General features: G+C 31.1%; 1 protein-coding gene across 2 annotated transcripts; it reads right to left on the reverse strand.

The window, feature by feature from the left end:
• Positions 1-1,560: 1,560 nt before the first annotated feature.
• Positions 1,561-9,938, reverse strand: LOC106772468. Of its 2 annotated transcripts, none has more exons than XM_014658885.2 (9): positions 9,792-9,938; positions 7,206-8,095; positions 5,525-6,158; positions 5,338-5,421; positions 4,638-4,832; positions 2,793-2,890; positions 2,276-2,375; positions 1,998-2,096; positions 1,561-1,919 (listed from the first exon to the last, which is right to left on the reverse strand). In XM_014658885.2, exons 2-9 carry the CDS (start codon positions 8,090-8,092, stop codon positions 1,857-1,859), a joined length of 2,160 nt encoding a protein of 719 aa, XP_014514371.1. In that variant the 5' UTR covers positions 8,093-8,095; positions 9,792-9,938; the 3' UTR covers positions 1,561-1,856. The 2 variants fall into 2 exon arrangements, 1 of the variants encoding a protein (XP_014514371.1); XR_002669007.1 differs by lacking the exon at positions 1,561-1,919 and adding an exon at positions 2,467-2,540 and having other exon boundaries at positions 2,076-2,096.
• Positions 9,939-16,244: the final 6,306 nt, after the last annotated feature.

Consider the following 16,244-nt stretch of genomic DNA (forward strand, 5'->3'; position numbering starts at 1 on the left):
ATAACGTTTTATATAAAGTCAATAATAAAGAAAAGAAAAAAAAAAGAGAATAAAAGATAATAAAGAGTATTTTTTTTGTCATATTATTAAGAGAGAAAATTCTATTTATAGGTACAAAATAAAAATCAAAAGATTAATTCAAGAATTATAAATAGTTAATATAAATAATTAAATCCAATAAAGAATACTCAATGAATAACTTTCAAAAACCAATTTACAATCATGAATTCAAAACATCAATTTGTTTTCAAAGAAAGTGAAAGCTTATGTTAGTGATATAATTATAATAACATTGAACATGTATGTTCATCTTTGTTTCTTCATGATTTCATGGGATAGACGGAAATGGTTTTCAGTGACAAGTTTTTAAACTAAATCATCTTAGAACCACAAATTTTAAAAATTTAAAAATGGTTAAAACTTGAATTATTTTAATTTTAATTTATTCCATTTAAAATAATTTGTATAAAAAATAAATTTTAAAAAAAATAGATAAGAAAATTTACTTTTTAGTGTATATGTTTTCAGAAATATATATTTAAAAGAAAATGTAGTATCAATCTTAATGAAAATAAATAATACCGAGCTCTAAATTTGATTAAAAATTAATACAATATAGTACTTAACAATAATTTTAAATATAAACATAGTTGTCTTTTAAATAATAATAGAGATAGAGGATAAAAGAAAAAAATAAAAAAAAGAAAGAAAAATTAGAGGTGAAGAAAAGACAACAAAGAGTGAGATTAGGAGAAGATAAAAAAAGGAAGGAAATAGTGAGGAGATAAAAGGGAAGATAATACATAGAATAATACAGTGAAAAAATATTATTATTAACAATTGTATATTTATTAAATAGTAATACTTTACGATTTTAGTATTGGTAGACATGTATATGATATTTTTATTTAAAAGAAAATAAATTACACTAATATTTTCAATGAAAATTTCAAATTTTGTTGATATCATTTTTTTTCAGATTATGTTGATATCATTTTTTTTTCAAATTATAAATGTTTTATTTGTTTTAGAAAATATTACATTATTCTCTTTTTTTACATTACACGGTGTTTTCTTAAATTTTAAAAACATTACACATCTAAGAAAACTATGATAATAAAAAATGATGTAAATGTACCTTAATAAAAAAATATATATATTACATTATTTATAAATTGTAATAAACACAGCAAAATTAAAATAACATTGTATTTTTAAGGTTAAAAATTAATGTAAAATAAAAATTTTATTTTTTTCCTATCAAGGCTAACATGGACCAGTGTCATTGAAAGACTATAAGAATTTGCTTTCTATTTGTTGAAATATTAGAAAATTACATTTAATCTTTGAATGAAAATACAAAAAGTTGTGTCTGAAAGGAAGATAAGTTTGTAAATTTTCATCATGAGTTTGATGTGATTTTTCATACTTTGTTTTTTATTTTTTTTTTATTTTAATAAATTTGTATATAATAATAAATGATTAATAAACTTTAAATTATTAATGTTAAAATTCATAATAATACCTTGTTTTGGATAGATTAAACAAGGAGCATTGTTCTGATCTTTAAGGGGAAAAAATGTGAAAATTGGGCTCGTGCCAACTCTGCACTATTTAGCAGCAGCAGTACAAGTTAAATTACATCATTCATAACAACATGCATTAATCCTTGCCCCACAACTAATCATAATTCAAAAGACAGTAACAGTATATCAGAACTGCCTGCAGATCTTTCTGTAACTCTATTCGCTTTTGAATATCTACTGTATCAAAAGATAAATGAAGGCACTGTGATATTACAATATCAGGTTTTACCTTTTTCCCTGAAAGAAAAAATGAGGTGGTCCTAAAATAGATTAGGTGATTGATGACTTGCAGACGGGGCATGTTGTTTTTCTCTGGAGCCAAGGATCGATACACTGCCAAAAATAGATTAGAGCAAATTAGCATTTTACAACTTCTAAATAGACACAAACAAATATGTTTAATGGTCTCACATCTTTGTGAAATTTGTGCAAACAGGGAAGGTGGCGAATAGTTTCTCCCTTGGCTGGGGTCTCAAGACATATAGCACATGCCTCTGTCATGTTGTCATTCTGTAACAATGAACGGGAAACATATCAGCATAGAATCGAAAATCAATTCCATTTTCCCCCCAAACCCAATTTTCTGCTGTCCCAGAACTGAAATTGGACCAGCAGATCATGAAGGGCTGAGGGAAAAAAGAGACACTGTTAAGTGTCATACCAAAAGTGGATAAAGAATAATAACCGACCTGGATGGTGGACTGTGGAAGGCTATTTATCAGATTAGTAGACGCACCAGTATGTTGGTGATTTCTCTCGTCAAGGGCCAATAACATTTCATAATCACTTCTGCAAGAAAACATGGACCATAAATTCATTTTTGCAGAACAGAGATAAAAGAAATAAAACTTTCTGTAAACAATTGCGAAAGTCACCATACCCAAGAACTTAATTCAAAAATTCAGATATCAAGGAATAGAAATATATGCAAAACTGAGTAACAATATGGGGCCCCTGCACAACAAAAAAAACTTGCATTTTGATGACCTGCAGTACTACTTAACATACAGAATGAAGAACTTCTATGTTGCCTCCTCAAATTGGTACTTTTGTATCATTCCGTCCTCTCACTTTCTAAGTTGTGTTACTATTCTAAATTTTAAGAACCAAAATTTAAGCTTAATTTTAAAGATTAAAATAAATGAGAAAATGAAAATGAAGCATAGGTTATGCGCACAAAGTATAAACTATTCAATACAAACTTACTCATTGAAATCACGTCGCCCATTAAAGATGCCATCAGCCATTCCCATATCACTGAAATCCCCCATTGAATTTTCTAAAGCTTCCAATATATCAAGTCTCTGTACAGGAGAGATGGATGCCATGGAAAATTAAAATTATAGATGTGCAGTACAACATAATCCTAATCCAAAATTTACAAATTCAACGATAACAAATTCCTGACATACAAGAAGCAGTGTATGCTTGTACTAAGAGACTCACTTTGATGTTAAGATTAAGCAAAAGTACAAGTTCTTACTATATAACAATTTGGTGGGGAAGCTAGAAGTTATTGTGAAAATTTTTAAAGAGACACATGTACCAAAAAAATGAGAACACAAGCCAAAGTCAAATACCAATGTGCTAAAACATTAAGGCAGAATACAAACTTTTGTACTTAACTTGCTTTTAAGATTTTACTTTTGTCTCGAGTTCTGTCTGTTCAAAATATCCCCTCACCTTATTGTCAAAAATTTTTCCTTGCACATAATTCCAAAGTAGAGCAGTGTTATCAAGATCGGCAGTGGCAACACCATGTCAGAAATTGGTGACAGTTGTAGCTGCCACCACATAGAGGTGGCAATGCTGGTTTGACATCATGGCCACTTTGGACGTCACAGAACAGATATCGTGGAAATCACATTTCAGGATGCAAGAATGTGCAGAGAATATTGTCAGATTTGTGACCCCTTTCGAGAGGTGGAAGAAGTCAAAGGTCAATGCAACCTGACCCAGACCTGAGGAAACAAATCCTAACTTCTAAAATGCAGTTTTTGGCCCTTTATAACCCAAGTCCAATAAATTAAAAAAAGAAAAGAAAATGGACTGGATTAGGTCATAAACTAAGCCAATCCATGTCCAAAATTAAAAGGCTAACCTAGCCTTAAATGAATATAGTTGCAGACCTGTTCCGCCACCTCAGTGACAGACGCTGCTTCCTACAACTAGTTCCACCACAGCCAACAACTAGTTTAACCTCCGCCAACACCTGCAATCTGTTTTTTTTTTTTTTTTTTTTTTCCATTACTGATTTTATTAACATCTATCTACCTTTAGTTGTACGGGTGAGCTAAAACTTCAAATCTTTAATTTAAATTCAATCCATAAACATCCAAATTTAATTACTTTGTCTATTTTAATGGATTTATCTAAAATCATATTTTTGGATTCTATGTCCAGTCCATTTAATTGGATTTGGATTTAAGTATAAAATAGATTGGATAATTTTTTGGATTTTGAAAATCCAAAATTTAGGTGAGAGTCTTGGATCACTTCAAGTTATGCAAGGTTAGGTTGAGTTAGACCCAAGTAAGGTAGAACCGGGTTGAGTTGAGCTAAGTTGGTCTCAAGTCATGCAAAGTAGGGACAGGCTAGGGCCTGAGTCAAGTTGGGCCAGGCCAGACCAGTCCTTGCATATAAATGCAAAAGGTAACTGTATACTTTATTTGGTTTTCTTAAATAAAAAATATACAAAACAGAAACTGGGGTAAAAGAATTAAAAATACAAGGCATCGTAGTTCCGTGCTCCAACCCCCCCTCCACTTTCCCCACCATATTAACCGTGGAAACACCCTTTAAAAAACCAGCTAATAGAGTATCAAAGAAGGAACTTGGGTGAATTGAAAGAAATGCCTTTAAACAAGTCCACAATAAAATACTCTAGAATTTTTTTATTAAGATAATGAATTAATAACAAAAAAATGACTGCATGCTACTAAGACATGACATTGCAAGAAAAATTACGTTAGGAAGTCATGAAGGAATGCAAAGAGAAGAAAGATAAGAAAAGAAAGAAGAAAATATCAGGGGTAAAATGTATGACGATACCATGTCTAAGTCCATATCCAGAGGAAACCGGGGGCCTCTTCCTCTAGATGACATGTTAGGTGTCCGAGTTCTACTTGTGGCACGACTCCTCAACTGTGACACTCTATTAGAGAAAGAAACTACAGGCATAGCTCTCCTTCTTGAAGAATTCTGATTAGGTATACGAGGCTGTCTGTTTGCCCTAGGAAGCCGTGCCTGTACATTGAAAGAGTAAATTTGTCAAAACCCCCCTATTCAGCTATCAATTATTATATCTCTAAATAGCCCAACTTTTCAACTAACAAAAAACCGCCCAGGCAACAAGATATCCTCCTACTTGAGGGTAGAAGTTCCGATAATATTTTTCTAGCATCCTATTAACTTGGATACAGAATGGCATTGAAATACGCTCATCACAGATAAATTCTAGAATATTGTACAGTTATGCCAAATAACAAAGATAATGGTTATGTTATATGTAGCTTTCAAGTTCCTTACATACATTTCGACCTTTAATTCAACACCATCCATAAATCATCTAAGTTTGATAAAAATATTTGAAAGGGTTAAATAAGAACATACAGGACAATTTAGCATTGATGAATAAATGGAAGCCTCTTAACAACATAATATTAAGTGAAACATACAAGAAACTTTGTTTATACAGAAAGGAGTTTTCTGTAACATTAATTTAAGAAAAAGAGAGAAAAGGCTTAGTTACATGATGATTTATGCTGTGACTATCAATGGATGTAGGCAGAAGATCCTCTGCATGCTGCAACTCCCACGCTAAATGTTCATCAATCTGCAACAAGTCAACGTATGATGAAGTTGTTGTAAAAAAGAAATATATGCTTAAACTACATCTCATAAGAGGCTAGAAAAGAAAAGAAAAGAGAGAAACCAACCCCTCTGTTTTCTATAAAATCATCATGATACAATTGCTCTTGGAGTTCACGTGCCAAAATCTCATCTGCTTCCACTTGTCTTGCTCGAGCTTCCAAGCTATTGTTGTTGTTATCATCTAAATCTTCAGATGATTTGTGCCTTGGTGTGGATACCAACTCAACCACTTCAGGATCCAAGCCATGGCTCCGGGATGAGCTTGCTGAGTTCCTTGGTGTGGATAACAACTCTACCACTTCCGGATAGGAACTTGATGACTCCCCAGGTGATTCACGTCTCCTTTGCCTTTTAGCCAGAATGTCAGCAGTAGGACGGTTAACAGCTGACTGGCCCACATCTGGCATGATCACAGAACTTCGTTGAGCTATATGATCTGATTGAGGACTATGTTGTACATGTGTGCTGCTTTGACCACTCCCAATGTTTCTTCCATCCACTATGTGTGTATTCCGCCTATTAATAAATCTTCCAACACCATTATTTCTCGTCATGCGATGCCCATGTACATCACACATGTGCTGATTAGCATTCCGGTCATTACGAGTAGTTCTCCAACCACCTTGTCCTCCAGGGTATTGAAGTGAATTTCTTGTATCATTATTGGTACCAGTGACCTCTTCATGATTGATGACAGGGCTAATGAAAAAGTATGAAATTCCTTCTCAGTATTAGCCAAAAGATGAAACATGAATTGCAGGCTATAAGGGCTATCTATGGAGACTCTGATCAGAAAAGCTGAGTGAAGTCTCAAGAGGTCCACTCTTAGTGGGTTTGGATTTCACATCAATTAGAAATATGGTAAATGTAACCCCTATAAGGCTTTTTGCTAATCCTCACCATAAGATCCAGTTTTTAGAGGTAGACAATAAGGCCAAATTCTTAAGACAATCAGAACTACCCTAATGCTAGAGGAAGACTTTTCTAACTCGTCATTTTTCTGAATGACCCTTAGTTCTAATTAAATGTACTTGTGTCAAAAACTTCATGAAGTTCCAATAACCCATTCTAAGATCAATGATTATGACGATCAAGACTCAACAAATAAGCATTTTTATGGTAAAACTTTTTACTGCAATAAATGAACTGCATGCATGCCTTTTGACCAAGAAAGAAGAAATAATCTCATTTCATTTTCAGTTGTAACCCCAAAAATCAAATCCATTTAAGAGTGTTAAACTCTAAGAAAGAGAGAAACGTTGGGCTGAAGCCATATGTTTCTGAGACAGCAGAGGTGCTTTTTTTATATTGAGAGAAAGGAATCCATCCAACAAATGAAGGAGATTTTATATTCTCTAATAACAAAGACATGATACAGAAATAAAAACATTCCTAATAATACATACATATATAATCTAGATATTCTTGATTATATTGTATCAATTCCTTATTTCTATAATTATAACAACGAGAACTAATTTCTAATAAAATGTGGACATATTGGATAGCCTTAGCAAGTAATTTAATACATTTATATGTTATATGATTCACTAGCTTGTTAAAGACTTTACAGCACCTAGTAAATTATCAAGCTACTAGCAGTTTATTCATATAATGTAATAAAAATTCCACGGAGATAAATCTTTTAGAACTCTTGATGCAAGATTACCAGCAAACAATGATTTTACATTCAAGTCATAAACCAAAAATTAGAAAGAACTTCAATGTGAAGCATGGTCACGCTACCTGTTAGCAGTGCAAAAAGTTCCAGCACTGCGTCCATTGAATGGAGGAGAAATAAGAACTTCCTTTCCTTTAACTTTACCATTGCCTCTCTCTCTAGCAACTATGTCATGAACACTATTTGGTGACACTGCATTGCTAGAAAGCGCATGATCAGCATGGCACTGTTCAACATCTTCATTCTGAAGGTGTCTCTGTTCAGCTAATTGTTTAGCCCTTGTAGCAATATTATCAGGTAAAATACACCCATTTCGAACCAATCTCTTGTTCCCTCTACCTCGTGGAGAGCTGGAAACAAATGGAGGCAAAGACACTTGCTTATCATTTTGGGATTGAGAATCCTGAGACAGAGAAATACCCTTGCCACGATCAACAGATGTATTAGAACCTGGAAGTTTACACTTTCCAGTGAAGGGATTTCTAGATGTAACAGAAGAATCTGAAATGGCTGGCAACAAAGAGTTTCCAATAGTTGCTTTGGGTGCTTTCTTGTCTTCAGTTGCATGATTTCTTGATGCACCAAGTGAGAAAGCTGGTTTCAGTTGTTGGCTCGGTCCATTCTCTTCAGTCAAATCTAAAACAGAAATATCACGGTGAGATGATTTAGAAGAAACCTTGGAGTATATACTTTTCCCTTTCTCCATCTTTTCAGCTCCACTAGAATGCATTGTTTGGCCTCTCCTAAAGATGGGAGCATTTTGAGAAGTATAAGATTTCTCTGACGGGGACAATGTAGTACACAAATTATTATTCATTTCAACTGCAGCATTAAAAGCTCTGCTCCTCTTCTCAGGATTACATAAACGTTTCTGATCATCACCCCTCACAATTATTCTATCTGGGGTATCAGGAATTTCCACAATTTGATCAATTTTCATATCTTCTGCCATATCCTGTTTTCAAATCATAAGAACGATAATGAAACATTGCAAAAAACAGTAAAGTAATAAATGCAAATGACAGTAACTTATGCACATGAAAAAGTTCCATGGACCATATAAGAACTCTCCATATTCAGATGCTATTAATGTGCAAAACACACTTTACAGCCCAATCTATTTAACCAAAAAATTATTGCAAACCAGATAACTGTATATAATTCCAAATTTGAACCCATTACCAGCTGAACACCAAGGTGCAACTTTGCTGCTGCACCAGGGATCGCCCTCAAATACAATATATTTTAACCAAAAAAGTTTAACGGGAAGAAATTTGAAAGTACAGAGTGGAGAAGAATGCAAAAGGAATAGGACAAAAACCTCCTTAAAAGAAAATAAAAATCAAACAGGACAGAACAAAAGATATCAGCATAGAAAAACAGAACAATCCAAACCCTCAACATAAATGGAAGGAAGCCCTTTAAAGGAACATGTGTTTTACATTATATAGAAGACAAACACCAAAGTAGAAATGGTTTTCCTTAAGAATGCAAGAATTTACAACCACAGCATAGAAAATATTGGACATTGTGAACAAAAATTGTCCTCTTTCCATATACCAAAAACTAGTAAAGCTAGTAAAAAAAAGGTTCCAAGTATAGATGTCACACCAAACATTCTGTAAAAAATTCTGAGCTTGCAACACACAATAAAACATATCAGTGGTACTTTATCCACATTTTTCATATTCCAAAATAAATTATTTCATTACAATTTGTAAAAATAATAGTTAATCAAATAGAATCGAGTGAATACCACAAATCTAAAATATAAGAAGAAAAATTTAAAGCTTAGCACAATTTAAAATTACCTTATTCCAGCAAAAAAGAATAAAACTTTTTTTGAAAGAAACAAAGAAAAAATATAAAAGGCTTTTAGCAAAGTAATATAAAAATCCTTGAGAAATATTACAAAAAAATTAACTATAGAAACGTAATAGTTAACAGAAACAAAATACGTAAAACCGCCGAATTGTTTGAACACCATAGTTTAGCACCCAGAGGCCACATATTGAAGCAAAACCTACAAAAAAACCTTATGCAATTTCCCAATCAAAACTGAAATGTAAGAGGCATACATAAATGACTGCTACCAACAGGAACAGAAACTAAACCCAATCACACTGACCTGAGACCAGAATGGCTGCTTCGATCAAATAAAATAAAAAACAAATTGAACTCAAATTTGAAGGCAAGTTCATCATTCATCCCAAAATGATGAAATCACATAAATTACAAATTATTATCTAACTTCACTGAATGATTTTCATAAAAAATCACAAAATAGATCAAAATTGGAGCAAAACAGTTCAAATTCTTAAAAAAATGTGAAAACAAAGTTACTTCACTGTACCCACAAAATCATACGAAGAATAAAAAATCCGAAACCTGAAACAAATGGATAAACAAGCACCATCGACCTCAGATAAAAATTCGACAAGCGATAAAAAATGATAGAATGAAAACCTAACTAACAACACAAAATGAATCAGATAGACGATAAAATCGAACAGTTCACAAACAAAAAAAAATAAAAATAAAAACAACAAAAATCTAATTGAGGAAACGAAAAGAAAGCATTGAAGCGCATTTCAAAAGCATAAACGAAGCAAAAAAAAATAATTAAAAGAGAAAAGGGTGAAAAAGAATACCAGATTAGTAGAAAGTATTTTTAGTAAATTTGAACGATGAAGATGAACATTACAGAGAGAAGGGAAATGGATTTATCAGTGCGGGAAAGATGCCGGGTCGGTACGATCCGACCCTAATTCAAGGTGGATAGAAGAGCCCAAACCAAATTCCAGAATAAAAGAGACACGAACAGAGATAAATTTCATGTTATTTCTGTTGTATAAGAAATTTTTAAAATTTAATTATTCAAACAAAAAAGAATTAAAATAGTGAACTTTGATTGGTATTTGTGTATGGAAAGTTTAAATAATCTAGTTATAGAATTTAAATAAATGAAAATAAAGATTTTAAAAATAACTCAGCTTTTACATTAATATTTCATTTATGTAGATCATTACATATTATAATTAAAATACATTTTGGTCTCTTCTTAAAATATAACTTTAAGTTCAAAAATTTAAGAACCAAGTTGCTTCTTAATAATAAAGCGTGGAGATCTGTTTGAAAAGAATACCGATTCTCAACATTTGAAAATCATTTTTTAAATAAATTATTAATTTAAATATTTAAGTTTTTAAAATTTGATGATTTGATGTATAAATTTTAACAAAGATCTAACGTTAATATAACAAAGAAAAAAAGCTTAATTAGATATTTTTAAAAATTAAAAGATTAAATTAAATCAAATAAAAATATGAATCTAATTAAAAAAATTATAAAAATTGGAGGCAAAAAAAGATTTTAGCCTAAAATCATATAGGCATAATATAACTCTTAATCCTTATTTTGTCAACTTTATTCAAATTATTTTTTTTAATGTAGTTTTTAATTTTGTAATTTATATTCAATTTGGTCTTTTTTCTCACAACGTTAAATCATCGCGTAGATTTTATGTAAGAAAAACGGAATGAGTTGTCACATAATGATGCTTACATGGTTGACTCACATCATTATCCACCTTGAAAAATGTAGATTGAAGATTTCAAATTTTAGGACTTCTGAGATGAGATTAGGGTTCCTCAATTTGTAATTTTTTACCAAAATTGATAAAAGAGAAACAAAAGAAAGAGTGTACCCGGGATTGTGTGTGAGGAGAAACAAAAGAGGATTGCATGGAATGATACTAAAACAAGACAAAAATTAGAGATTTAAACATACTATGATAAGTGTTGAACTAACAATAATGGTAAAATCTTACCATGACAAGTCTTCTAAACTTGTCATAATAAGTTTTCAATATTCACTTATTATAACAGGTTCTCTTTTGTTAGTTATAATAACGATTACTTTTATTATGAAAATGTTACTAGTAAATTTATTATGATAGGTGGACTATGTTGGAACAACAACCGGTATCGATTTTGTGCAGCGAAAATAAAAACAGGTTCATTTAATTTTCTTATAAATGTTTTAACAAAACAGTTGATGTGTAGAAAATGTAAAGAGTGTAGGAAGTAGAAAAGAAAAATCACACAGAGGATCTTTATACTGGTTCGAATCAATAGATTCTACGTCCAGTTGTTAATCACTACAAGGAGTGATTAACGGTTTCACTAAAATCAGTTTCACATATTACAATATAGTGAATAAAATAGAAAGAAAAAACTTTCCTTCGATGAACGAACCGGAAGGGAGCTTCCTTCGACAAACGAACCGGAAGCAGACAGTGAGCACTTTCCTTCAACAGACGAACCAGAAGAGTGCAGCAAAATTCTTCCTTCAACCAACAAATAGGAAGAAAACAGCTCAGCCAACTTTAAGAGAATCGCTCTGATCTTTGACACACAAAGCGCGAGCTTCTCCTATTCACAAGACTTGACAAGAGCAATGTAGGTTTTTGTGATTTAATAGAAAACGATTTGGGGGTTTCGTTCCTTGTAGATGGTTTTGTGTCATCAATGGAGGTTGAACAAGTTCAATAATTGTGCGATTTGGGATTTTACAGGTTTTCATGGAAGAGGCGTTATTTCACAAATTAGGGATTCATCGTGAATTGGTTTTTGCGATTTGTGTTGATGATGGTGAATGAGAAAGATGATATAGGTTGTGTAACCTATTGCAATGAAGGATCTCTGTTTCAATTTAGGAGTTGAACGCGATTTGCGCGAGTTAGGGTTTGGTTCAAAAAGATTCGTGATTGTTGCGTGAACTATGGTTAATGTTCGAAGCAGATTTGGAAGTTATGAGTTTTATGCAAGTTCAATGGTTATGTGATTTTTGGGTTTTCTGCAGGTTCAATGGTTTTGGGATTTTTGGGATTTCACTTTGTAGGTTCTCGTAAAGTTGGAATTCTTTAGTTCACATGGAGAAGATGATGGCCTGAGTGTGGTGCACAACGACGCGTTGATGAAGGAAAATTAGGGTTTCTGATTTGGGAAAGATGGTGATAATGTGACGCGATGCATGACAGGTCATTTCATTATTTTACGTGGCGTCTTAACAATTTAAACAACGTCAACAAAAATAACCAAATTGAACATAAATTACAAAATAAGACACTATATTCAATATTCGAAAAAAAAAATTAGTCTCACGTCAAATAAAATTGGCGAAAATAAATACCGATAGTGATATTAAGCCAATTATATATATGTTTTATATGTTTTCAAATGATTTTTAGGGATAGAAAGGAGGGCTCCACCTTTATATAGGTTAATTTGTAGTGAAATAAATCAATTGATTTGCATAACAACGGATACATGCACATAAATTATAGTTTAATTATAGTAATAAAGGATTAATTTATTATATAACATAATAAAAGAAGAAAAAAAAAGTAATATTAAAATAATAAAATAACTCTATATAGTAATAAAAATATTAATAGTAGAAAAATAAATTTATACAATAAAAATAATAATAACAAAAAAATTAATAAAATATTAAATAAAAAGAAAGTTATTGTATAATAATAGTAATCATATTGTTGTATATTTTAATTTTGTATTTAAATGCAACACTTATTTAGATATATTACTTTAATATCTTTGTGATCTAAAAATAATAGTATATAAATTAATATTAATAAAAATATTACAAATAATTGTAACAATAAATAAAAAAAGTAATAGAGTAATAACTTGCTTTACTAATTGAGACAAAATTTTATACACATTACACTTCTAAAAATAGGTATTACTAACTAAATTTCTTATTTATTCATTTGTGTATAAAATGAAAATTACGTTTACGAATAAACATATACCATGTTATTTCATCTTAATTCGTACATTAAATATAAAACTTTCCATAATTCTATCAATAATGAATTTTAGCATTGAAATTCCTCACCGTCACTCTCATTGTCAACAGGCTTTAGATACACTTTATATTAGTTGAGACATTTTTTAGTTCTTTGACATATAATTTAAGAAAGAATTGAAATTAATTTATAAATAAGTTATTTTCTATAATTCTATCATTAATGGGTTTTATTAATAAAATTTCTCAGTCACTCATTATCAATAAATTTGCAGTAAAAATATAAAAATAAGTTAAAATTGATGAGTTTACTCGATTTATCACGAATTCAAGTTGGATTAGATTAAAAAAAAATAAACCTAACTCATTAAGACTCGACTCAACCGAGCTAAACTCGTGATGAGTCAGGTTGACTCATCAATCCATCCATAAATTCTAAATATTAAATTATATAAAAAAAACTCTAATTCTTCTCATATCTCTAAATGTTTTATGGATTGTATTAAATGTGTTTGTATTGTATTGTATTTTTGTGATTTTAGATTGTATTTAGATTGAGCTTTATTTATATTTTAATTAGAAAAAATTGTAATCTTTTTTGAATTAAAAAAAATGTAATTAAGTGAGTCAATCCTTTTAACCAACCAACTTGTGGGGGGTCGAATCAAGTTCAAATTTTTAGGACTTGCTAATAAGTGAGTGAGATTCTGTTGGCTCATTAAGTGACCAATCTGTGGTGGATCAAGTGATCCATTTTGACAAATCTAATTTGCAGGATTCACAACAACTAAATACACTTCATATTAATTTTGAGATGGTTCTTAACTCTTTTGAGGTTTAAGGAAACTTGTTTTTAGGAAGAATTGAAATTATTTTATAAATCACTTCCACAAAAAATTGTCTTTGACGTCTGTTATTTTTTACCTTTAACATTTGAAAAAACGCGGACGTCATATCAGGAAACCTTAATTGACATTAGAAGGTAAAAATGACGTTAATTGACGTCAAAAAGCAAGCAAACTCGACGTCCTATAGCATTGTCTATGGGGTGTTCTCTATATTGGTAAATGGGGTATTTGATGTCAGAAAGATGTATTTTTGATGTCCTTGTCGTTAGGTCACGCCCTTCTCGCTTAACGAAGGTTTATCTCTGGAGTGGCACTATAAAAATTTTGACGTCGAAAACTTTTCGACTTCCTTTATGTGTTATATATATATATATATATATATATATATATATATATATATATATATATATATATATATATATATATATATATATATATATATATATAAGTTTCGTTTTTACAGTTCTACCAAAACTGAAAAGTAGAAAACCAATTTTGGCAATTTATATATCAAGAACTCATATGAACAAAATCCGTACTAATCACAATTCAAACCAAAAAAAAAAGTTATGACAATTCTAACTAAAAACTACAAATATCAAAACACAAAGAATTAAAATTAAACTATTGTATGCATAACTTCATCTCTCCAAAATATATTTTGTCATATCTTCACCATTGTGGCCTCTGTTATTGGGGATGGATTGTTGAACTGTTGTAAAAACATGACAACTTTACTATATTTGCATTCTAATGTTCAAAGTTGAATGTGATTTGTAAGATGTGAAAGATATGGTCTTGATCCAAGACATGATGTAGTACCCGCATGCTCAGGAATTTGACTACTTGTTACACAAAACATGGTAAAGAAAATAGTCAAATATGATGGTCTAAATTTCACATACGAAAATTAATAAGTTAAAGATCAATGAAGCTCAATCTTTGGATAAATTACTTGAATTTGTTGTGCTTTGGGCCTACCCACAACTCTAATTAAATTTGAAACATAGGTTAATATATTAATATCATAATGAATTTATATGAAAGAATGTAAGACTTACGTTTGTAACAGGGATTTTAGGTTTCATCTTCTTATGCAGAAAACAAAACCATACAACTTGGCATTCTCGTGGTATGATCACCACTATCATGGATCACAAATAGTGAGTTGATTAATTAAATATTCATAAAATCATACAATGAGTAACACATATTCATCAATGTATGGTGTGATATGCATCTCTCTTTTGGACTCAGTCAACCATGTTTGCATATATGATTGCTTGAATTCTAATGTGTTTCCGTATGGTTGAATGGTATGAGGTTCAGAAAAGTTATACATGGATGCCCGACCTCGGTCCACAATGATAGTTTCTATGTACCTATAACAACAAATTTAAGTGTGTGTGTGTGTGTGTGTGTATATATATATATATATATATATATATATATATATATATATATATATAAAAAAGTAACAATTTGAATATTTAAAAAGGGAAGACAATTAAAAATCTTGCATGTACCATAGTTGTATGATTGAAATGTTTAACATTCTTTCTCCATCAACGACCTTTAATGCATTATTTAAAGTAATATACAATGATACATGACACTAGAGGCCAAATACTCTTAAGTTCCACTCCAATTCTACCGGTCCTTTATTTAACCTGTGTAATTTTCTCATCAACTTGGATAGAGAATCGTCCTCTTCTGTTGCCTTATCATCTTCATGGCTCACAGGTTCAACCATTGAATGTTTCTCAAGACAGTAGAATTGAAATAAACATTGTCGCAATCGGAAAAAATCGTGACGGGACGACAACGATCCAAAAAAAAGAGAAAACCGTTTTGGAAAAGAAAGTTTTGGAATCGCCACCATAGTTTATTCTGGAAAACTACGGAAAAACCATAAAATGATAAGGCAAGGTCTACAAAACAAAATTCTGGTTTCGGAAGTCGGTTACGTGTGGGGAAGGTGTTAGCACCCCCACAACGCCTGCCCTAAGGCAGTACCTTTAACTAAATACGCGAATTTGATGTGGTTTGCAAAATGTTTAATTTCCCCTAAAAAATAAAACTCTAAAGAAAACAAAATATTTTTTGTGTTTTTTGTGCCCGACAAGGATTGACCTTGCTCCTACGTATTCTCAGTTGGACTGAGAAGTCACTGTTACGTAGTTCTTTAAATCGTTTGGGTGATTGTTTGAAAACATGATGTTTTATGTTTGAAGGTTTTTTTTGTATAAGGAAGAAAAAGGTTTTCAACACAAGGCAGACAGAATGGTCGCACTTGTACTTAAACCCTTTAAAACAAATTATGATTTTAAAGAGGAAGAAAAAGGTTTTTAGCACAAGGCAGACAGAATGGTCGCACTTGTGCTTAAACCTTTTAAAATAATTTTTTGTTGATTTTTTTGAAGA

The sequence above is a fragment of the Vigna radiata genome, chromosome 8 (genome assembly GCF_000741045.1).
Source record: "Vigna radiata var. radiata cultivar VC1973A chromosome 8, Vradiata_ver6, whole genome shotgun sequence".
In the NCBI taxonomy this organism is placed as follows: Eukaryota; Viridiplantae; Streptophyta; class Magnoliopsida; order Fabales; family Fabaceae; genus Vigna; species Vigna radiata.